General features: G+C 43.9%; 1 protein-coding gene across 1 annotated transcript in view; it reads left to right on the forward strand.

Annotated features, from left to right (window-relative positions):
• Window positions 1-285: 285 nt before the first annotated feature.
• The window catches only part of LOC130210096 (arrestin red cell), a 38,089-nt gene continuing 13,652 nt past the window's right edge, over window positions 286-24,722 (forward strand). Inside the window, exons 1-6 of the mRNA XM_056440080.1 lie at window positions 286-290; window positions 15,283-15,313; window positions 15,780-15,840; window positions 15,990-16,034; window positions 17,500-17,597; window positions 22,106-22,204. Of these exons, the coding sequence (XP_056296055.1) occupies window positions 286-290; window positions 15,283-15,313; window positions 15,780-15,840; window positions 15,990-16,034; window positions 17,500-17,597; window positions 22,106-22,204 (339 nt within the window). The remainder of the gene's footprint in view (window positions 291-15,282; window positions 15,314-15,779; window positions 15,841-15,989; window positions 16,035-17,499; window positions 17,598-22,105; window positions 22,205-24,722) is intronic.

Here is a 24,722-nt window from a genome sequence, read left to right on the forward strand (position 1 = left end):
ACAAAAATCAAAATCCGTGATTTAAAAGCCTCGTCCAGCTGTTTACTGACGTTAGTTATGTTAGAGTAGAGAGAGAGGAGAAAAGAGAGAGAGAGAGAGAGAAAAAGAGAGAGAGAGAGTTCTTATTCCATTCTAAAAACGGGCTAGTCTAGGAATTGCGTGGCCAGACTGAAAAAAATCATAATGCCTCTCTGGTATTGTTCAGAGGCGGGCCAAATATGGAGGTGGGCCTTAGTTTGAGGACCACTGCTCTTAGCTGTCTATCAATATAGCTCATTTTGAAAAATGACGTAAGAGACATCTGGATCCATATCAGACCAGCGAGGAGGCAGAAGAGGAGGTAGAGAAGAGAGAGGAGAGAGAGAGGAGAGAGAGAGAGAGAGACAGAAAAGAGAGAGATGAGGAGAGAGAGAGAGAGGAAAAAGAGAGATGAGAGAAAAAGAGAGAGAGTTCTTATTCCATTCTAAATAGCAGACTAGTCAAACAAATTTGAAGGGACTGAAGGGAAGTCAGTTGAGCCACTAAGGTGGCGCTTTAACTAAGTGAACATATTCGTAAATGCATTGTAATGTCAATGTAAACAACAAAGTGATGAAAAAAGCTGTTGTCTTGGAATCGAACACACGCATCTCCAGGTGTCAGACCAACACTTATCATGGTGAGCTAAGGCCAGCTGGTTTACAGGCAGCTTAGGAGCTCACATTATTTCAGACAGAAGAGGGTGATTTATTTACTTCTCAATAGGTGATCAATAGGTGTTCCTCAGAAATGTGCTTGTTTCTTGATGTAGATGTTTCAGGCCTTGACTGGCATCACACATGATTTTTTTTAAGGGAAGTATTGGATGAGTTTAAGCAATAGTTTTTAACAAAAAGAAATCACAGAAAGTAAAAATTGTTGGCAGTAAAAAAGCGTACATTTCTACCCGGCCGAAAGTCCGTTTTTCACAGTGTTCATTATTCAAGTCTTGAATTCTATAAAACTGATTTTAGCCGATTCTGTTGGCGTTTTGTGGGAGGAAATAATCGATGGGGAAAAAGTGGAAAAGGGCCAATTCAAGCAAAACAGCATAGCGCCAAAACAGCCAACTTTGGTGAATTATTGTAGCGCCCCCTATTGTGTTCAAATTGCGAAATTCGCTGTGCAAGGCTCCCTTCTGCACATAACCTGAGCGTCTTTTTTCTTTTTCCCAATAGTGTTGAAGTTATAGGCATTACAAAACAGGACCGCCCTAAAAATGTTCGGTGGGCCATAGATCCTTACAATGATATATTTGAAATAAGATGATATATCTTAGATGATAAGCTTCCATGATCCATTATCTCTCCAATAGGTTTGGTTTGAATTGGACCCCATTATTAATGGAGAAAAGCCTCTGATGTGTTTTTCACCCAAAAAAATATGGCGGAAAATTTAAGTAGGCGGAGCTTAGGGTCCTGAGAGGCTTTTTGTAGAAGCAGGTCCAAGTGGACTTGGGGAAAATATAAAGCTAGTCATTTGAACAAACTGGGTGAGGCGTCGCGGTCCAAACTTCAGGTGGCGCTAGAGAGCAATTTTGAAAGCGAATTTGAAGTGATCGTGTCATCCGTCTATTTTCACCAAACAACAAACTTGCCAAATTTGGTGAGTTTTGAGAAATGATACATATCCCCAATATACCCCAATGTTCAAAATAAAAATCCAGAAGAATAATTAAAAGCTGCAAACTTGGCGTCAGCAGATCCTCGCTCACCGCGCGCGGTGGGGAGGCAGCGCGGGGCCCGGACCCGCGCCGGAAGGCAGCGGAAACGCGGTCGAACTCGACTCGGGGACGCGACTTATGCCTTGGCCGCGACAAGTTTGGGCGGATTCGACAAAGTCCAGTTTCGCCACTAGGTGGCGACTTTCGTGAACATATTCATGCATCATGTGTCCTAAAAGCAAAACTCACGAAATCCGTGATTTAAAAACCCCGCCCAGCTGTTTTCTGACGTTTGTTATGTTAGAGTAGAGAGAGGGAGAGAAAGAGAGAGAGAGGAGAGAGAAGAGAGAGAGAGTTCTTATTCCATTCTAAATAACGGGCTAGTCAAACAAATTTGCGTGGCCGGACTGAAAAGGAAAATCATAAAATACCTCTCTAGTATTGTTCAGAGGGCCGGGCCAAATATGAGGTGGGCCTTAGTTTGTTGAGCCACTAGCTCTTGGCTGTCTATCAATATAGCTCATTTGAACTCGTGAACATATTCATGACGTGCTGAAGACAATGTCATTAGTGATCCCTATGTCAGACCAGGGAGGCAGAAGAGAGGTAGAGAGAGAGGAGACAGAGAGAGACAGATAGAGAGAAAAAGAGAGAGAGGAATTCAGAGAGAGAAAAGGAAAAGAGAAAAGCTGCCTTGTCTTGGAATTGAAGAGCAGAGAAAGTTCTTAGGTGTCAGACCAACATTTCTAAATATATGGTGAGCTGTAAGGTCAAACAAATTTGGGGCGGACTGAAGGAAGTCCCGTAGTTGAGCCACATTAGGTGGCGCTTTGGGCTAATTGAAGAATATTCATCGTCGGTGTGTCCCTACGTGAGTAGAAGATCACGTCATGTAAATTCAATGTAAAAAAAAAGTGATGAAAAAAAGCTGCCTTGTCTTGAATCGAACACATCTCAGGTGTTCCTCCAAAATAACCTTGGTGAGCTATGAGCCAGCTGGTTCTTCAGGCAGCCGTGATGTGGCTCAGGCCATTGATTTTAAATTAGAATCAAATTTGGTTATTTTACTTCTCAATAGGTGATCAGCGGTGTTCCTCCAAGAAATGTACTAGTTTCTTGGTGAATCATGGTTCAGGCCTTGACTGTGGCATCACACATGATTTTAAGGAAGTATTGGATGAGTTTAAGCAATAGTTTTTTAACATAAAGAAATCACAGAAATTTCAGGAAATTATTGGCAGTAAAAAATTGAAGGTACTACCGGCGAAAGTCCGTTTCTTTTCACAGTGTTCATTATTCAAGTCTTGAGATTCTATAAAACTGATTTTTAGCCGATTCTATTTGGCGTTTTTGTGGGAGAAAATAATCGATGAGGAAAAAGTGGAAAGGGCCAAATCAAGCAAAAAAACGCCAAAAAACAGCCAACTTTGGTAATTTCTGTAGCGCCCCCTCACGGTTCAAATTACCTGAAATAACATTGCTGTAGATATTTCAGGCTCCTCATGCCATATCCTGAAGCAGTCTGTTTTTTCCCCAATAGTGTTGAAGTTATGAGCATTACAAAACAGGACCCGCCCCTAAAATGTTCGTTGGGTATACCCATGAATCCTTATCACAATGATACTTTGATGGATGATAGATCTTCTTAGATGATATAAGCTTCCATGATCCATTATCTCAATAGGTTGTGGTTTGAGATTGGACCCAATATGTAGAATAAGCATACTCTGATGTTTTCACCAAAAAATATGGCGGAGATGAGAATATTTAAGTGAATGCAGAGCCAGGCGGTCCTAGGGAAACTTTGGTCAAGTGGACAGGAAGAAAATAAAAGCTAGTCATTTATTGCCTGGTGAGAAACATGAATTAAAACTTCAAATTAATGAAACGAATTTTTTAAGCCGAATTTGTGACAGTGTCATCCGGCTATTTTCACCAAGCCTGACAAAGCTTACCAAATTTGTTGAGTTTTGGGATTAAAATCATACACACAATATGTATGTTCAAAATAAAAGCGGAATTAAAGAAGCTGCGGCAGCGTCGACGGGTCCTGCAGCTCACCAGCGCGGGTTCAGAGCCGGCGGGCGCCCGCCCGTAAGGCGAGCCGCCGAAGCGCATGAGGCGGACTACGACTCGGGCCACATGACTTTCGCCAATGCGACAAGTTTGGTGGATTGACAAAGTCGGTTCGCCACAAATTGGCGCTTTAACTTCAACAATGAACATATTCATGCATCTGTGTCACAGAAGCAAAACTCAGAATCCATTGATTCAAAACTGATCAGCTGTTTTATGGCGTTAGTTATGACCCCAGAGTAGAGGAGGGGAGAGAAGAGTTCTGACCATTCTGATAACGGGCTAGTCAAACAAATTTGATTGGAAATTGGCTAGGTGGTAACTCGTGAACATATTAATCATTGTGTACTATAGTGAGATCCGTCATGTAGTTTGATATAGTGAAGTAGAAAAAAGCTGCCTTGTCTTGGGATTGAACCGCATCTCCAGGTGTCAGACCAACACTTCTATCATGGTGAGCTGAGTCTTTGGTTTGCAGGCATGGGAGCTCACATTATTTTGGGCAGAAAAATTTGCGTTTATTTGCTTCTCATGCATTGATCAATAGGTGATCAATAGGGTGTTCCTCGAATGTGTTTCTTCATGCAGCAGATGTGTTCCAGGCCTTGACTGTCCATAATTTTGCAGGAAGTAGCCGGATGAGTTAAGCAATAGTTTAGCATAAAGTACAGGCTAAAGTGTGGCAATACGCGTAAATTTTCCGGCGAAAGTCGTTTCTTTTCACATGTTGTTCAAGTCTTGAGATTCTCAAAACTGATTTTTACTTGATTCTGTTGGCGTTTTTGTAAAATATTGATGGGAAAAAGTGGAAAAGACCAAATCAAAACGTAAAAGCGTAAAAGCAGCCAACTTTGGTGGTGAATTATTGTAGCGTCCTCTGGTTCAAATTGCCTGAAATTTGCTGTATGAATGTTTCAGGCTCCCTTCACATATCCGGCAGTCTATTATATTTTTTTCAAATAGATATTGAGATTCTCATTTCAAACAGGACCGCCCTAAAATGTTCGATTGGGCCGTATCCTTATCACAATGATATATTTGAAACCAGATGATAGATCTTAGATGATCTTGGCCAGATCATTATCTCCAATAGGTTTGGTTCAGATTGGACCCCGTATGTCCAGACAGCATACTAATTAGTTTCACCGAAAAAAATATGGCAGAAAATTTAAATAAAATAGACTTAGGGTCCTGAGAGGCTTTCTCGTGAGTAGAGCAGGTCCAAGTGGACTTGGGGAAAATATAAAAGCTAGTCATTTGACCATACTACACTGGGTGAGGGGTGAGGCGTCGCCAGTCATTAAGCTTTCAGGTGGCGCTAGAGGAAATTTTTGCAAGCCGGGCTTAAAATTAGAATTGTCCATCACCAGTCTATTTTCCACCAAGCCACAACAAACATGCCAAATTTGGTGAGTTTTGGGATGCTGATACATACCCCCAATATGCGTACCGCCCAATGTTCCAAAAATAAAAAAGCGAATTAAAAGCTGCAAACAGCGTCAAAAAGCAGCATCGCTCACCGCGCCCGGTCACAGGGGTCGAAACCCGGCATTCAGGACCAGGCGTGATCGGACTTCGACTAAGGCGCGCGACTTATAGCAGCGCTGACAAGTTTAGGCGGATTCGACAAAAGTCAGTTCAGCCACTAGAGTGGCGCTTTAACCTCTGTGAATTATATTCGTAAATAAATCGTGTATCCCGGCGTGCAAGTATATGGGCACCGTCATGTAAATTCGATGTAAAATGCATAAATAGCAGCAAATCTTGAGTTGTGCACTGTAAATCTCAATTCAATTCAGATTTATTTGTATGGCCCATTTTCACAATTTACAAATTTGTCTCGGTGCTTTACAAATCCTGAGACTGCTAGACATCTGACATGACCTCACATCGGATCAGGAAAGCACAGAGGTACTCACAATCAGCTGACCCGACCTCTCAAGGCATCACATTGTATAGCAGTTAGTTGGCATTGATGCACAGTGCATCATCAACCTCAGTTGCAGCATGAGCCATTGTCAACCTCTTTGCCGGCGCAGACCAGGCAGTCTTGAAGACACCAGCGGAAGGCGATCGAAGAGGCCCTCCGTATGGTGTTGCTACCTCAGTGAAATTGAAAAGAAGAGAAAGGCAAAAGCAGCAACTAGACAAACAATAACAATGCTGTAGATCGCTTTCACAATAGTGTCACAATTATTAGTACTGCCATTGGGTCATTGCTGCTCACTCGCTGTACAGCAGCAACATTTTCAAACCAAGTCCTTGTGAATGATTTCCAAAATTTCAGGCTACCTGGTGTTTCGTAGTTATCTTGGAGGAGGAGCAGCAGGCGTCTGTCAGCCCACGTTCAGTGGTTTCGTTCAGTCGGTTTTCATGCAAGAAAAAATAAATACAACTATTTGGTAGTACAGCATTTAATTTGAAAAAACCCACTTTGACCCACTTTTAAGATAAGGCCTCCACCCATCAAGGCCTCCACCATCAAATACCTTTGTGACACACCTTTGTGACAGAACAGCTGGTTTTGGGTCCTTGGGGCTAGAGATGATGGGATGGAGAACACAAGTTCTCTCCACATTTCAACCAAACTTAGCAAACAGACTGGTGTGTTACATGTAGCGGTTCTTCAGCGACATATGGAGTTCTTCAAACATCGATAAGATTGCAGAAATAATAATGGTGTCCATTGGTCTCTTCAAAAAAAGCAAATACTGGTATGATTCATAAACTTCGGCTTCAAAGCACAATAACACATAAACCTGCGGCTGGACCCATCCTCCTCCTCCTAATTGCCCACGTGCCACGTCCTATAAGAAACAGAATAAACTTGAAAATTCACAGTTGGTTGCTAAATAAAAATTCAAATATTGTCATAATATTATTATATAATATTTATTTTTAAGCTAACTTAACAATTGAATTCATTCGAAGTCCGCATGGTCATATGTCATGAAAATAATTCTAGGCCTAGCTCAGGTCACCAATAGCAAGACTGCAGTGTAATTTTTTAAAGAGATTTTAGACGAATTTAAGATTGCTGGCAAAATAAAATTCAAATAGTCAAAATATTAATAATTAATACTGAGCATTACTGAGCACAAAAGCATGCTTACAAATTCAATCTCAGCCAGGAGGATGGATGGGAGGATGGACTGTACAAATGTTAAATTGGAAAACCTTAATTAAACTGAGTAAATTATTTTTGTTTTGTAACCTCTGGTGATGTGATAGTATTTGTCTTCAGCAGACAGCAGACACTCAAAAGCATTAGTGAAAATGTTTCTGAATCATTTCCCTTCTAACAACACGTGAAGACCACCAAGCCAAAACATTGACACATTAAAAGCTTATGAAAGCATGTGCATCCTTGGCAAGCCATGAGCTTATGGCTCGCCAACATGTACATAAGCGTGTGTCCTCGTGGAGCGAGCTCCCACAAGCTCCCACACGTGACCGGCATTCTAAACATCTCCCACCGCAAACACCAAGCCCCATCTCTTCCGAGTATAGCAAGATTATGTAGCTTTACTAACTAAGCTCAGCCTGTAGCTTAACAAGCGTCAATCAAGGCGTTAACCTAGCCTAGCCCGTTAGCCTAGCCTGTTTGTATTACCGCCTCACTTCTCACTTTAGCTTGGAACTGAAATCAGTGGCGCGCCGTGTACCAGCGCCCGTGTACAGCGGGCCCGTGTCTCAAGCGGGCGTGCCCGTGTCATAAACAAGCCCGTGTGTCTAACACCATACCTCCCCAGCGTCTACCTTACCGTGAGCTTGACGAGGCCTGAGCCAGCTAGCGTAGCTTTCAATGAAACCCGTGCTGGCGTGTCTAACACCATACATACGGGCGTCTGCGTGAGCGTGAGGCCTGCTGAGGCCGCTAGCATTAGCTTTTCAACATCAGTGGGACAATGCAAGTCGTCAGGCACACTTACTGTTCTCTTAATGTCTCTCTGCGCAAGTGTATTATTGTTGACTCTTTCTGCCAGGGGTGAGTGTGTGTATTGTGTGTGTGTGTGTGTGTAATGTATGCGACGCGACCATCACAGTTCACGATCTTGCCAAGAAAGTGCCAGTGCAGTCTCTTAACTTCTTCTGCTTCTTTAAATTTGAATGGCGGATGCCAACCAGCACCCTTGCCTAGGTGCATACACGCCACCTACTGTCTGGTGTGCAGATTCATTTTATTCAACATGAATGTGGAATGGACACAGGTCTCTGGGTCTGGGATAGATAGATGAATGAATGATGTATATGCTATAGGGGTCTGATTACAGGTCTCTGGGTCACAGGATAGATAGATAGATAGATATAACTGTTATTAATCCCGAGGGGAAATTTGCTTCGTGACAGTAGCAGCACCAATAAACCAAACACACAAGAATAATCCCCAAGGGAAATTTTAGCGTGACAGTGCTTGGCACCATCATTAAACACACAAGAATAAAAACAACAGGCACAACTTTCAAAATATAAAACAGGCATACAAAGATATGAAGTAAAGTAAAAGTAAAAAAAAACAAAAGAGCTATATGAAATACAACAGATTACTCTTTCTGGCATATACAACTGATTCTCCCCCTTCATCACCGGCTCACAGCCCCCCTCCCCTGCTCCGCAGCGCTCACGACCCCCCCTCTGTCCCAATATCAATATAAACAAAACTCACGAAATCCGTGTCGTTTAAGCCTCGTCGTCAACTGTTTACAGCCGTGTTGCAGCGTTCGTTATGTTAGATATTAGAGTAGAGAGGGAGAAGGAAGAAGTACACAGCAGCTGCAGTCCTTCTGCGGTCTCTTCTTCAACTGATGCACTCTGATGCCTCTGTGGTTTGCATCCATATATTTGGTCCATTACCGCCACCTGCTGGCCTGGAGTATGAAACGCAGGTGGATGCCTGGAGGTGGAACTGACTAAATGTGACACAGTGACACAGAAATCAATATTGGCGACATCCGGTACAGTTTAGAGCATGGTGCCAAGAGACTTTTCTTTCCGTCTATATGTGTTACATATACCTACCCAGCGTTATACATGTAGGTCAAACGTAGCACCGGGGCTGCCTAATTGAATATTGTAGGTGGCGCTATTGAGCAAATTACCATTTTTGAAGAATAAAAATCCTATCTGGTAACTACATCTTTGATTCTTAATATGTTTGCCAAGGGTATTTTCACAGGGAGCATGTTTAGTCCTCAAAAGCCCCTTCGTTGTTTGATGAAGAATGGGTTGTATGGCAATAGTGTAACAGACGTAAAATGCTTTGTGGGCTGACATCATGACAATGTTTGGATTGTGTGTTACAAATTTGAAGCGATCTGATTGACCGACTAAGAGAAGAAACAGAAGCCTATCATGAAAGTGAATAAATTATGGTTATTTTACTTTTCAATAGGTGATCAATAGGTGTTCCTGGAAGAAATGTGCTTGTTTCTTCATGTGAATGTGTTCAGGCCTTGACTGGCATCACACATGATTTTTTGGGGAAGTATTGGATGAGATTAAGCAATAGTTTTTCACATAAAGAAATCACAGAAAGTAAAAATTATTGGCAAAAAACGTAAATTTTCTACCGACGAAAAGTCCGTTTTTTTTCACAGTGTTCATTATTCAAGTCTTGAGATTCTATGAAACTGATTTTTAGCCGATTCTGTTGGCGTTTTGTGGGAGAAATAATCGATGGGGAAAAAGTGGAAAAGGGCCAAATCGTTTAAACGCCAAAAACGGGCAACTTTGGTGAATTATTGTAGCGCCCCCTACGGTTCAAATTGCACGACATTTTCTGTGAATGTTTCAGGCTCCCTTCTGCACATATCCTGACAGTCTGTTATTTTTTTCTCCCAATAGTGTTGAAGTTATGAGCATTACAAAACAGGACACGCCCCTAAAATGTTCGTTCGGCCATAGATGCTTACCACAATAATATATTTGAAAAAAGATGATAGATCTTAGATAATATAGCTTCCATGATCATTATCTCCAATAGGTTTGGTATGAATTGGACACCGTCTGTCGGAGCAAACGCCTCTGATGTGTTTTTCACCAAAAAAAATATGGCGGAAAATTTAAGTAGGCGAGCTTAGGGTCCTGAGAGGCTTTTGTAGAGCAGGTCCAGGTGGACTTGTGAAAAAAAAGCTAGTCATTTGAACATACTGGGTGAGGCGGCGGTCAAATTTACAGGTGGCGCTAGAGAGCAATTTTTTAAAGCCGAATTTCGACGTCGTTGTCATCTGGCTATTTTCACCAAGCCTGACAAGCTTGCCAAATTTGGTGAGTTTTGGGATATGATACATACCCCCAATATGCGCCCAATGTTCAAAAATAAGAAGCGGAATAAGAATAATAATAATACCCCTAACAATTTCAATAGGTTCCTCTCGGTCAGACTTCGTCTGTCGCTCGGACCCTAATAAGAAGAATAATAAGAATTCTAACAATTTCAATAGGTTCCTCTCGGTCAGACTTCGTCTGTCGCTCGGACCCTAATTAAAGCTGCAAGCAGCGTCGAACGGGTCCTCGCTTTCCCGCGCCGGTCGGGGAGCCGGCCGAGGAGCAGCGCCGAGGCCGGGCGCCGGTCGGACTCGACTCGGGCCGTGACTTGTAATGAGCGCGACAAGTTTGGGGCGGATTCGACAAAGTCCAGTTCAGCCACTAGGTGGCGCTTTAACTACGTGAACATGTTCATGCATCATGTGTCCCTACGTGAAGTATAGACCATGTCATGGAAGAGAGAGGAGAGAGAGAGAGAGAAGAGAGAGAAGAGAGAGAGAGGAGAGAGAAAGAGAGAGAGAGAGAGTTCTTATTCCATTGTAAATAACGGGCTAGTCAAGGATTTGCGTGGCCAGACTGAAAAAAAAATCATAATGCCTCTCTGGTATTGTTCAGAGGGCCAGGCCAAATGTGGAGGCGGGCCTTAGTTTGAGGACCACTGCTCTTGGCTATCTATTTTGAAAATGACGTAAGAGGGCAATACGGATCCGTATCAGACCAGCGAGGAGGGCAGTAGAGAGGGAGAGAGAGGAGAGAGAAGAGAGGAGACAGAGAGAAGAGAGAGAAAAAGAGAGGAGAGAGAGAGAAGAGAAGGAAAAAGAGAGAGAGAGAGAGTTCTTATTCCATTCTAAATAACGGGCTAGTCAAACAAATTTGGGGCGGACTGAAGGAAGTCCAGTTGAGCCACTAGGTGGCGCTTTAACTACGTGAACATATTCATGCGTCGTGTGTCCCTACGTGAAGTAGAGATCACGTCATGTAAATTCAATGTAAAAAAAAAAAGTGATGAAAAAAAGCTGCCTCGTCTTGGAATCGAACACGCATCTCCAGGTGCCCAGACCAACACTTAACATGGTGAGCTAAGAGCCAGCTGGTTTACAGGCAGCCGTAGGAGCTCACATTATTTTGGGCAGAAAAATTTGGTTATTTTACTTCTCAATAGGTGATCAATAGGTGTTCCTCCAAGAAATGTGCTTGTTTCTTCGTGTGAATGTGTTCAGGCCTTGACTGGCATCACACATGATTTTTTGGGGAAGTATTGGATGAGATTAAGCAATAGTTTTTAACATAAAGAAATCACAGAAAGTAAAAAATTATTGGCAGTAAAAAAACGTAAATTTTCTGGGCCAGGAGCATTTGGACATGCAATGTAATTTATTAAACCTGGAGATTGCGTCTTTTTTATACATTTCAATTTAAGGTGCAAAGTTAAAGTAATCAACATTTACTGGAAAGAGATCAATGGAATCACTTTCAACATTCAAAACAAATTATTACCCAACGAAATACTCAAGCTCAATAATTTCTAATTGTTTTAAACCCCGCAAAATAATGGACGGAATGTCTTGAGAGATAGACTGTATTAAATATCCTGCCTGCAGCAGAAACTAGAAAGGGGTCTTTAAATTGAGGCGATGTCTTGGGCGTCATCTGGTCAGCATGTGTATGAACCCGTCACAAACAGACTGACAGCTTTACTAGAAAATATGACCCTAAAGCTGACAATTGAAGTTCGATTTTTAAAAATTATTCATATCTCTTCTGAAAACACACCTTTACTCATGTGGACCAACTATTTTGGTGTTTGAAATTGGTTTACCAAAGGTCATAGGTTCACAAAAGAAGTGAAATATCTGAATACAATGCTAGATACATGTAATTGCACCTGTCCATCCTGGAGAGGGATCCTCCTGTTGTTCCTGATCCGATGTGAGTTCAAAGGTCAGGGATGTCTATATGCACAGATTGTAAAGCACTCCGAGACAAATTTGTGAAATTGGGCTCTACAAATAAACTGAATTGAATAAATGAGGGAAAAAAAACAAATTTTGTATCAACGTTTTTTTAGTAAAAATGATGTGGTCTGTCACACATTCACCAAAATGATAAAGATGGGACTGAGAAATGACTTCATATTGCAGATAAAGTTTCATGGGGTGTGTGCAAATAAAAAATGACCATTACATTTTTTTTTTTATAAATATGTATTGTACATTAAAAAAATAATTATACATTATATACATGTTGAGAAATAGAAAACAGAACACAACTATTGACAGACTATTTACAATATGGCTTCACTATAATAACATCATGTCATCGTGTCACGAGAGCTCTCTGCTGGCTGGGCAGGTGGAGCTGCAGGCGCTGGTGAATCCTCTCTGTAAAATACAAGACTAGTCAGCACCACAAGTTCTGGACACCGGACGGACACCGTAACGTGTAGTAAAGACTCTACCCGTCCAAGTGGATCTCTTCTGGCTGTGTGTTCCTCGTGGCTCTGCAGCTCCTCCAGGCTGCTCGCCAAAATCACTGCGACTGTTTCTAAATGAGCCCCACCTGTGTGGTGGGCGGGTCCCTTGTGATTTACTGAGTGTTCATTGGTTGTTTTTTTCGCAAAATGTTGACAGACAAACGGATTGACAAATCACGGTGAAGGTTTTGTGTGTGAGTTCTTTCCGTAGCACACCGGAAGTAAACAAAGTCGCGATTTGGACAAGTTTGGCGGGCCGGATTTAAAAGCCTAATGGGCCGGATGTGGCCCGCGGGCCGTAGTTTGCCCATCAACATCAACAGTATGACCGACTGCATCACGGAATACATCAAGTTCTGTGAACACACCACCATCCCATCACGGACTGTGCGCTGCTTCCCCAACAACAAGCCCTGGATCACCAGGGACCTGAAGGCGCTTCTTAACATGAAGAAAGCTGCTTTCAGGTCTGGAGACAGGGATGAGCTGAGAAAGCCAGCGCAACCTAAAGTGAAGCTCAGGGAGGCAAGGACTCCTACAGGAGGAAGCTGGAGGCCAAACTCCAGCTGAACAACACAAGGGAGGTGTGGTCTGGCATGAAGCAGATAACTGGCTTCAAGGTGGGAGGAGACAGCCAGGGGCTCCTGGAGAGGGCCAACGAGCTGAACTGTTTTCAATAGGTTCAGTTCACAGCCCTCCCGTCTCCTCCACACATCACACCTCCCAAACACCTCCTCCCTCTGTCCCCTGCTGAGCTGCACATCCACCGAGCCCTCAACAATGGGCTCCTCCACCCTCCCCCCTCTCTCTGTGACGACTGACCAGGTGAGAAGACAGCTGGAGAAACTACACCAGCGCAGAGCTGAAGGTCCTGATGGCATCAGCCCCAGGGTCCTAAAGACCCTGCCACCCAGCTGTCTGGTGTCCTGCAGCCTCTTCAACCTCAGCCTGAGGCTGGGGGAAGTCCCGGTGCTGTGGAAGACGCCGTGCCTGGTCCCTGTCCCAAAGAAGTCAGCACCATCTGGCCTCAACGACTACCGGCCGTCGCCTCACCTCCCATGTGATGAAGGTGCTGGAGAGGCTGGTCTTGGCCACCTCCGGCCGCGGTGAAATCATCGTTGGACCCTCTGCAATTTGCTTACCAGCCTCATGTGGGAGTGGACGACGCCATCATCTACCTGCCTGCGAGCTCAGTCGCACCTGGATGGAACCCGAGTCTCTGTGCCACTCACTTTCTTTGACTTCTCCAGTGCATTTAACACCATCCAGCCACTGCTGCTGAGTGAGAAGCTGCGGTGGCAGTGTGGACGTCCACCAACACCTGGATCACTGACTACCTCACAGGCAGACCACAGTTTGTCAGAATGGGGCGTGTGCTGTCTGGAGCGGTGGTCAGTGATGTTGAGCCCCACAGGGAACTGTTCTGTCTCCTTCCTCTTCACCCTGTACACCAGTGACTTCCAGTACAACACGGAGTCATGCCATCTGCAGAAGTACTCTGATGATTCTGCAGTGGTCGGGTGTATTAGGGATGGGCGGGAGGAGGAGTAGAGGGCAGTGGTGACTTTGTAAAGTGGGCGATGAGAACCACCTGCGGCTGAACGTGGCCAAGACCAGAGAGATGGTGGTGGACTTCAGGAGGAAAGCGACAGCTCCTACACCTCTGAGTGTCCTGGGAGTGGGCGTGGACATGGTGGAGGAGTACAAGTACTGGCGTCTCCATCGACAGCCGACTGAACTGGAAGGCCAACATCAACGCTGTGTACAAGAGGGGATGAGTCGTCTTTTTCCTGAGAAAGCTTCTTGATCCTTCAACGTGTGCAGCAAGATGCTGGAGTTATTCTACCAGTCGGTTGTCGCCAGTGTGCTGCACTTTGCCATTGTCTGCTGGGGAGCAGCATCGGGCGGTGACACCAGCCGTCTTAACAAACTGGTTAGGAAGGCTGGCTCCATCATCGGCTGCCAGCTGGAGCACCTGGAACAGGTGGTGGAGAGGAGGTCGTTGAAGAAACTGGTGTCCATATTGGACAACCCGGACCACCCTCTCCACCTCCTCCTACAGGGTCAGAGGAGTACTTTCTCCAGACGTCTCCTCACGCTCCGCTGCCACAAGGAGAGATACAGGAGAACATTCCTGCCGACGGCTATGAGGCTCTACAACAGTTCACCTCTTGCCAGATCACCCTAACCCTTCTTATATTTTGTGTTTTGTTTTTTTTATTCTTGTGTTGCTGCTACTGACTCGACAAATTTCCCCTTGGGGATTAATAAAGTATATATCTATCTATCTATCTATCTATGACATATGTGTCAGTTACCAAGGCCACTGGTTCTGCTGTTCAGTGTTAAAGATGACAGGACCAATGGGGTCTCTAATACACTTTTTCTTACTAATCTGGATGTTTCACTGAAGAAACAATTTATCATCCACGATATTAAATACCTCGCTGGCACTTTATAGGTAGGAGCCTCTTTGAAAACACAGCTCTGTGTGAAGTTTGGTCTTTAAAAAGAATACAATTAAACAAGTGTCTAAAATACACGCCGTCTGAAGGGATTACTCGTTCATTTAGAAGATTTAGTCTTTAGAAGAAAAAAAAACTTTTAATCGCGATTAATGAATTTCAAAATGTGCGATTAATTAGTTAATTTTTTTTAATCGATTGACAGCCCTAATATATATATACACACACACATGTATATATAATGTGTATGTGTATATATATATGTATGTGTGTATATATATAATGTGACAAACCGTCTCTTCCTCTTTTTAACCTCTCAGAGTTTTCAAGAAGTCGAGCCCCAACTGTAAGGTGAGTTTACTGGTGAAGAAACGTGTACTAATACCACAAGGAAATACTACTACTGTGTACTAATACCACAAGGAAATACTACTGTGGTACTACTTTGTTACATATATAAATATATATTTATACATGTAAAATATATATATGTATATATTTATTTTAATCTACAAACATTTATACATAAATAAATAAACATTTTTATATTTATATATATAATTGTTTATATATATATGTAATGTAATGTGTGTTCATGGAGGCATGTCCATAATGATATTCATACTTTATGCTCATACATTCTTCACATTGAATAATCTCGTGGTGATTCTGTGTCGTCATAGCGATAAATCTTGCTCTGACCGTAGATTCATTGATCCGAGTTGTTCCATGACGACGTGTTTGAGGATTAATCCTTTAATTAACCGGCCGTGAGTTTAGAGGAGCCGGATTGTGAAGCTGTGATTGGTCGCTGCAGGTGACGGTGTACCTGGGAAAGAGGGACTTCGTGGACCACCTGGACCACGTGGACCCAGTAGGTGAGTCCGTGAACCGGCTCGGGACCCCGGAGCCTCTGAGCACTCGTAGTTTTTGAGCTCAAAGTACATTTCACAGCAGGTATTTAAAACCCTCACCAACGCCGGCCTGTGGTTAGCCGACAGGCTCTGAAGGTGTGTTGTGTTGACAGATGGCGTGATCCTGGTCGACCCCGAGTACCTGAAGGACCGGAAAGGTAGGCGCGCCTCCTGCCGGGGTTCCCCCCCCTCAGGAGAACCCGTGTTTACAGAACTACAGATTGTTTGTGGTCCAACTCAGAACTACAAAGTACAGGACTAATGGATACAAGTGCCCTTGAGCAAGGCACTGAACCCCCAGTTGCTCCTTAATAAATACGGATGCATTTTATATATATATATAATATGACAATACACGTCTTTCTTTCTATACAGATATGACATTCATAAATACATATAAATAAATAATACTCTGGTAGACGTGTAACTGTAATGTATGTAAAGTATAGAACTTGCATTTAATATTTAACACGTGATGGCCACTAAAAATACATTATACCTTTAATTTATTTGTAAATTTAATATACCGTATTTTTTGCACTATAGGGCGCACTTAAAAGCCTTTAATTTTCTCAAAAAACGACAGTGCGCCTTATAATCCGAAGCGCCGTATATATGGATTAATTCTGGTTTTGTTTACTGACCTCTAAGCGATTTTGTGTGATGCGGCGCTAAGTCAAAATGTTTTAATCGACTTTGGTAAACTCACAAAGCCGCACCGCTTGCAGCATTACGGCTACCGTAGCCAGGAGCGTGAAGTAATACATACTGTAGCGACCCTGGGTCAGGAACCTACGAGACGTAGATGGCTTATAGGGTGTTTATTCAAGGAACATAGAACAAGCTACTGTTGGCGTAGCCTCGCCAACGACAACAAACGCCGTGAAACCTCAAACCAGCTTCACGTCTGCTCGGGTCATAGCTCCGCCCGAACCCGGAACACAACAACACACACACAACAACAACATCTCGCTGTCAATCACGAACCGCCTCACAGCTACCAGCTCGTGAGACGTTCACTTACATCCGGACATAACATTTCCTTCAGTCCGTTACAATACTGTGCTTCACCATAATATTACAGTGTGTGTAAAAGGATCCCAAAATACAACTGAATAAGGTTGGTAGTTATTGTGAACGCGTTTAATAAAGTTTGATCGACTGACTTATCTGACTGGTTTTTTCCGCTTAATGCGCCTTATAGTCCGGTGCGCTTTATATATGAAAAAAGATCGAAAATAGACCATTCATTGACAGTGCGCCTTATAATCTAGTGCGCCCTATAGTGCAAAAAATACGGTATATCAAATAAATTAAAACATTAAACTGCTGCATACATGTGTTTACGTGTGATATATATTTATATATATATATCTATAATTTGTTATTTATATATACTTACAATGCTATGGTAGATGTGTTTTCTGACATAAATACAATATAAATACAGAATACACATGCCTGCAGGTATTAACTAGTAGAAGTATTCTTAGTATTTGTAAATGTATAACAAACAAATGGACTGAAACTGATTCCAGATCAGAACTAGTTGACTGGCTCTGAAACCACATTCCTCCTCCTCTTCCTCCTCTTCTTATCGTTCTCCTCCTCTTCCTCCCGTAGTCTTCGTCACGCTCACCTGTGCGTTTCGATATGGCCGAGAAGACCTGGACGTCCTGGGTCTGTCCTTCAGGAAGGACCTGTACATCTCCACCTTCCAGGTGAGCCGCTCCTCCTCCATACACCATATATATATATATATATGTGTGTGTGTGTATATATTTATATATATATACATATATATGTATATACATATATCTGTATATATATGTGTGTATGTATATATGTGTGTGTGTATATATGTATATATATATACATACACACACACACATATATATGTGTGTGTATATATGTATATGTACATATATATATATATATATTCGGGCTGTCAATCAATTAAAAAAAATGAACTAAATAATCGCACATTTTGAAATTCATTAATCGCGATTAAAAGTTTTTTTTTCTTCTAAAGACTAAATCTTCTAAATGAACCAGTAATCCCTTCAGACGGCGTGTATTTTAGACACTTGTTTAATTGTATTCTTTTTTAAAGACAAAACTTCACACAGAGCTGTGTTTTCAAAGAGGCTCCTACCTATAAAGGGCCAGCGAGGTATTTAATATCGTGGATGATAAATTGTTTCTTCAGTGAAACATCCAGATTAGTAAAAAAAAGAAGTGCATTAGAGACCCCATTGGTCCTGTCATCTTTAACACTGAACAGCAGAACCAGTGGCCTTGGTAACTGACACATATGTCATGTTAACCCTCTGGAGGCTGGGGGCATTTACTCGATTTTACAAAACAATGTAAATTCACCTTTTAAAGTCTTTTGCATGTGACACATCCCAGTGTTCCCCCACCATTCTATCAGGGTGAGGCCCCGCCCCCCTGGAATGTTCTCTATAGCGCCAGATTACAGCAGAAGTAACGTACGGTTCTTTCCTTCAAGACGTCTTTGTTCTTTATTAAACTAAACGTCTGTTGTTGGTCGTCTCTCCAGCAGAAGTAATGTACGGTTCTTTCCTTAGACGTCTTTGTTCTTTATTAAACTAAACGTCTGTTGTTAGTTCTCTCAGCAGAAGTAATGGTTCTTTCCTTCAAGACGTCTTTGTTCTTTATTAAACTAAACGTCTGTTGTTGGTCGTCTCTCCAGCAGAAGTAATGTACGGTTCTTTCCTTAGAGATGTCTTTGTTCTTTATTAAACTAAACGTCTGTTGTTGGTCGTCTCTCCAGCAGAAGTAATGTACGGTTCTTTCCTTAGAGACGTCTTTGTTCTTTATTAAACTAAACGTCTGTTGTTGGTCGTCTCTCCTGCAGAAGTAATGTACGGTTCTTTCCTTCAAGACGTCTTTGTTCTTTATTAAACTAAACGTCTGTTGTTGGTCGTCTCTCCAGCAGAAGTAATGTACGGTTCTTTCCTTAGAGACGTCTTTGTTCTTTATTAAACTAAACGTCTGTTGTTAGTCGTCTCTCCAGCAGAAGTAATGTACGGTTCTTTCCTTAGAGACGTCTTTGTTCTTTATTAAACTAAACGTCTGTTGTTGGTCGTCTCCAGCAGAAGTAATGTACGGTTCTTTCCTTAGAGACGTCTTTGTTCTTTATTAAACTAAACGTCTGTTGTTGGTCGTCTCTCCTGCAGAAGTAATAAGTAATGCACGGTTCTTTCCTTCAAGACGTCTTGTTCTTTATTAAACTAAACGTCTGTTGTTGGTCGTCTCTCCAGCAGAAGTAATGTACGGTTCTTTCCTTAGAGACGTCTTTGTTCTTTATTAAACTAAACGTCTGTTGTTAGTCGTCTCTCTAGCAGAAGTAATGTACGGTTCTTTCCTTAGAGACGTCTTTGTTCTTTATTAAACTAAACGTCTGTTGTTGGTCGTCTCTCCAGCAGAAGTAATGTACGGTTCTTTCCTTAGACGTCTTTGTTCTTTATTAAACTAAACGTCTGTTGGTCGTCTCTAAAGCAGAAGTAATGTACGGTTCTTTCCTTAGAGACGTCTTTGTTCTTTATTAAACTAAACGTCTGTTGTTGGTCGTCTCTCCAGCAGAAGTAATGTACGGTTCTTTCCTTAGAGGCGTCTTTGTTCTTTATTACACTAAACGTCTGTTGTTGGTTCTCTCCAGCAGAAGTAATGTACGGTTCTTTCCTTCAAGACGTCTTTGTTCTTTATTAAACTAAACGTCTGTTGTTGGTCGGCTCTCCAGCAGAAGTAATGTACGGTTCTTTCCTTAGAGACGTCTTTGTTCTTTATTAAACTAAACGTCTGTTGTTGGTCGTCTCCAGCAGAAGTAATGTACGGTTCTTTCCTTAGAGACGTCTTTGTTCTTTATTAAACTAAACGTCTGTTGTTGGTCGTCTCTCCAGCAGAAGTAATGTACGGTTCTTTCCTTCAGGGCGTCTTTGTTCTTTATTAAACTAAACGTCTGTTGTTGGTCGTCTCTCCAGCAGAAGTAATGTACGGTTCTTTCCTTAGAGACGTCTTTGTTCTTTATTAAACTAAACGTCTGTTGTTGGTGGACCTCTCCAGCAGAAGTAATGTACGGTTCTTTCCTTAGAGACGTCTTTGTTCTTTATTAAACTAAACGTCTGTTGTTGGTCGTCTCTCCAGCAGAAGTAATGTACGGTTCTTTCCTTAGAGACGTCTTTGTTCTTTATTAAACTAAACGTCCTCTGGTCGTCTCTACAGCAGAAGTAATGTACGGTTCTTTCCTTCAAGACGTCTTTGTTCTTTATTAAACTAAACGTCTGTTGTTGGTCGTCTCTCCAGCAGAAGTAATGTACGGTTCTTTCCTTCGAGACGTCTTTGTTCTTTATTAAACTAAACGTCTGTTGGTCGTCTCTACAGCAGAAGTAATGTACGGTTCTTTCCTTCAAGACGTCTTTGTTCTTTATTAAACTAAACGTCTGTTGTTGGTCGTCTCTCCAGCAGAAGTAATGTACGGTTCTTTCCTTCGAGACGTCTTTGTTCTTTATTAAACTAAACGTCTGTTGTTAGTCGTCTCTCCAGCAGAAGTAATGTACGGTTCTTTCCTTCAAGACGTCTTTGTTCTTTATTAAACTAAACGTCTGTTGTTGGTCGTCTCTCCAGCAGAAGTAATGTACGGTTCTTTCCTTAGAGACGTCTTTGTTCTTTATTAAACTAAACGTCTGTTGTTGGTCGCTCTCCAGCAGAAGTAATGTACGGTTCTTTCCTTAGAGACGCTCTTTGTTCTTTATTAAACTAAACGTCTGTTGTTGGTCGTCTCTCAGCAGAAGTAATGTACGGTTCTTTCCTTAGAGACGTCTTTGTTCTTTATTAAACTAAACGTCTGTTGTTGGTCTCTCCAGCAGCAGTAATGTACGGTGCTTTCCTTCAAGGCGTCTTTGTTCTTTATTAAACTAAACGTCTGTTGTTTGCCTCCAGCAGAAGTAATGTACGGTTCTTTCCTTAGAGACGTCTTTGTTCTTTATTAAACTAAACGTCTGTTGTTGGTCGTCTCTACAGCAGAAGTAATGTACGGTTCTTTCCTTAGAGACGTCTTTGTTCTTTATTAAACTAAACGTCTGTTGTTGGTCTCTACAGCAGAAGTAATGTACGGTTCTTTCCTTAGAGACGTCTTTGTTCTTGTATTAAACTAAACGTCTGTTGTTGGTCGTCTCTACAGCAGAAGTAATGTACGGTTCTTTCCTTAGAGACGTCTTTGTTCTTTATTAAACTAATCGTCTGTTGTTGGTCGTCTCTCCAGCAGAAGTAATGTACGGTTCTTTCCTTAGAGACGTCTTTGTTCTTTATTAAACTAAACGTCTGTTGTTGGTCGTCTCTACAGCAGAAGTAATGTACGGTTCTTTCCTTAGAGACGTCTTTGTTCTTTATTAAACTAAACGTCTGTTGTTGGTCGTCTCTACAGAAGTAATGTACGGTTCTTTCCTTAGAGACGTCTTTGTTCTTTATTAAACTAAACGTCTGTTGTTGGTCGTCTCTCCAGCAGAAGTAATATACGGTTCTTTCCTTAGAGACGTCTTTGTTCTTTATAAACTAAACGTCTGTTGTTGGTCGTCTCTCCAGCAGAAGTAATGTACGGTTCTTTCCTTCAAGACGTCTTTGTTCTTTATTAAACTAAACGTCTGTTGTTGGTCGTCCCTACAGCAGAAGTAATGTACGGTTCTTTCCTTAGAGGCGTCTTTGTTCTTTATTAAACTAAACGTCTGTTGTTGGTCGTCTCTCCAGCAGCATGTCATTCTGTCTCCACGTGTCGGTCACTCTTCTCTCTCCGTCTCGCCCAGAGCTCCATGCCAGCGTGTCTGCGCGCGCATCGGGGCGGAGCAACAACAAAGTCCCCTTTCCCTTCCGCCCCGCATCACCGACACGTCGCCCTCTGCTCCTCAGTGAATATCGAGGAGCAGACGGGAGGAAGGAGGCGGACTGCCACTCACAGGAGTAAAACAACTTCAACGACACCGGAAGTAAACAAAGTTGCGTTAATTGCATTAAAAATCAAATTAATCGCATAGATTAACGCGTTAACGCTGACAGCCCTCATATATATATATACACATGTATTTACAGTGCTGCAACAGTTTTTCCTGCTGCTGTAAAATCAACATTTAAACTTTTAGATCTTCTCACTGGAGCTCAGAGACTCTGTCTGCAGGCTGAATGTACTCCTCGTCTTCCTCCTCTTCCTCAGGCGTTCCCTCCGGTGCCTGAAGAGAAGAAACCCAACAGCCGTCTTCAGGAGCGTCTCCTAAAGAAACTCGGCCAGCAAGCTCACCCGTTCTACTTCACGGTAACACTCAAGAACCCTATCTCTAAGGCCGAGCCCCAAGGAGGAACCTCACCTCCTCACTCTATCTCTAAGGCCGAGCCCCAAGGAGGAACCTCACCTCCTCACTCTATCTCTAAGGCCGAGCTCCAAGGAGGAACCTCATCTCCTCACTCTATCTTCTCTAAGGCCGAGCCCCAAGGAGGAACCTCACCTCCTCACTCTATCTCTAAGGCCGAGCCCCAAGGAGGAACCTCACCTCCTCACTCTATCTCTAAGGCCGAGCCCCAAGGAGGAACCTCACCTCCTCATCCTATCTCTAAGGCCGAGCCCCAAGGAGGAACCTCACCTCCTCACCCTATCTCTAAGGCCGAGCCCCAAGGAGGAACCTCACCTCCTCACTCTATCTCTAAGGCCGAGCCCCAAGGAGGAACCTCACCTCCTCACCCTATCTCTAAGGCCGAGCCCCAAGGAGGAACCTCACCTCCTCACCCTCTCTAAGGCCGAGCTCCAAGGAGGAACCTCACCTCCTCACCCTATCTCTAAGGCCGAGCCCCAAGGAGGAACCTCACCTCCTCACTCTATCTCTAAGGCCGAGCCCCAAGGAGGAACCTCACCTCCTCACCCTATCTCTAAGGCCGAGCCCCAAGGAGGAACCTCACCTCCTCACTCTATCTCTAAGGCCGAGCCCCAAGGAGGAACCTCACCTCCTCACCCTATCTCTAAGGCCGAGCCCCAAGGAGGAACCTCACCTCCTCACCCTATCTCTAAGGCTGAGCCCCCAAGGAGGAACCTCACCTCCTCACCCTATCTCTAAGGCCGAGCTCCAGGAACCTCACCTTACCCTATCTATAAGGCCGAGCCCCAAGGAGGAACCTCACCTCCTCACTCTATCTCTAAGGCCGAGCCCCAAGGAGGAACCTCACCTCCTCACCCGATCTCTAAGGCCGAGCCCCAAGGAAGAACCTCACCTCCTCACCCTATCTCTAAGGCCGAGCTCCAAGGAGGAACCTCATCTCCTCACACTATCTCTAAGGCCGAGCTCCAAGGAGGAACCTCATCTCCTCACTCTATCTCTAAGGCCGAGCTCCAAGGAGGAACCTCATCTCCTCACTCTATCTCTAAGGCCGAGCTCCAAGGAGGAACCTCATCTCCTCACTCTATCTCTAAGGCCGAGCCCCAAGAGGAACCTCACCTCCTCACCCTATCTCTAAGGCGCCCCAGAGGAACCTCACCTCCTCACTCTATCTCTAAGGCCGAGCCCCAAGGAGGAACCTCACCTCCTCACTCTATCTCTAAGGCCGAGCCCCAAGGAGGAACCTCACCTCCTCACTCTATCTCTAAGGCCGAGCCCCAAGGAGGAACCTCCTCCTCAGGAGGAACCTCACCTCCTCACCCTATCTCTAAGGCCGAGCTCCAAGGAGGAACCTCACCTCCTCACTCTATCTCTAAGGCCGAGCTCCAAGGAGGAACCTCATCTCCTCACTCTATCTCTAAGGCCGAGCTCCAAGGAGGAACCTCATCTCCTCACCCTATCTCTAAGGCCGAGCTCCAAGGAGGAACCTCACCTCCTCACTCTATCTCTAAGGCCGAGCCCCAAGGAGGAACCTCATCTCCTCACCCTATCTCTAAGGCCGAGCCCCAAGGAGGAACCTCACCTCCTCACTCTATCTCTAAGGCCGAGCTCCAAGGAGGAACCTCATCTCCTCACTCTATCTCTAAGGCCGAGCCCCAAGGAGGAACCTCACCTCCTCACTCTATCTCTAAGGCCGAGCCCCAAGGAGGAACCTCACCTCCTCACCCTATCTCTAAGGCCGAGCCCCAAGGAGGAACCTCACCTCCTCACCCTATCTCTAAGGCCGAGCTCCAAGGAGGAAGCTCACCTCACCCTATCTATAAGGCCGAGCCCCAAGGAGGAACCTCACCTCCTCACTCTATCTCTAAGGCCGAGCCCCAAGGAGGAACCTCACCTCCTCACCCTAAGGCCGAGCCCCAAGGAGGAACCTCACCTCCTCACCCTATCTCTAAGGCCGAGCTCCAAGGAGGAACCTCATCTCCTCACTCTATCTCTAAGGCCGAGCCCCAAGGAGGAACCTCATCTCCTCACCCTATCTCTAAGGCCGAGCCCCATCTCCTCACCCTATCTCTAAGGCCGAGCTCCAAGGAGGAAGCTCACCTCACCCTATCTATAAGGCCGAGCCCCAAGGAGGAACCTCACCTCCTCACTCTATCTCTAAGGCCGAGCTCCAAGGAGGAACCTCACCTCCTCACTCTATCTCTAAGGCCGAGCACCTCACCTCCTCACTCTATCTCTAAGGCGAGCCCAAGGAACCTCACTCTATCTCTAAGGCCCGAGCCCCAAGGAGGAACCTCACCTCCTCACTCTATCTCTAAGGCCGAGCCCCAAGGAGGAACCTCACCTCCTCACTCTATCTCTAAGGCCGAGCCCCAAGGAGGAACCTCACCTCCTCACCCTATCTCTAAGGCCGAGCCCCAAGGAGGAACCTCACCTCCTCACCCTATCTCTAAGGCCGAGCTCCAA

Source organism: Pseudoliparis swirei, chromosome 3 (genome assembly GCF_029220125.1).
Source record: "Pseudoliparis swirei isolate HS2019 ecotype Mariana Trench chromosome 3, NWPU_hadal_v1, whole genome shotgun sequence".
In the NCBI taxonomy this organism is placed as follows: Eukaryota; Metazoa; Chordata; class Actinopteri; order Perciformes; family Liparidae; genus Pseudoliparis; species Pseudoliparis swirei.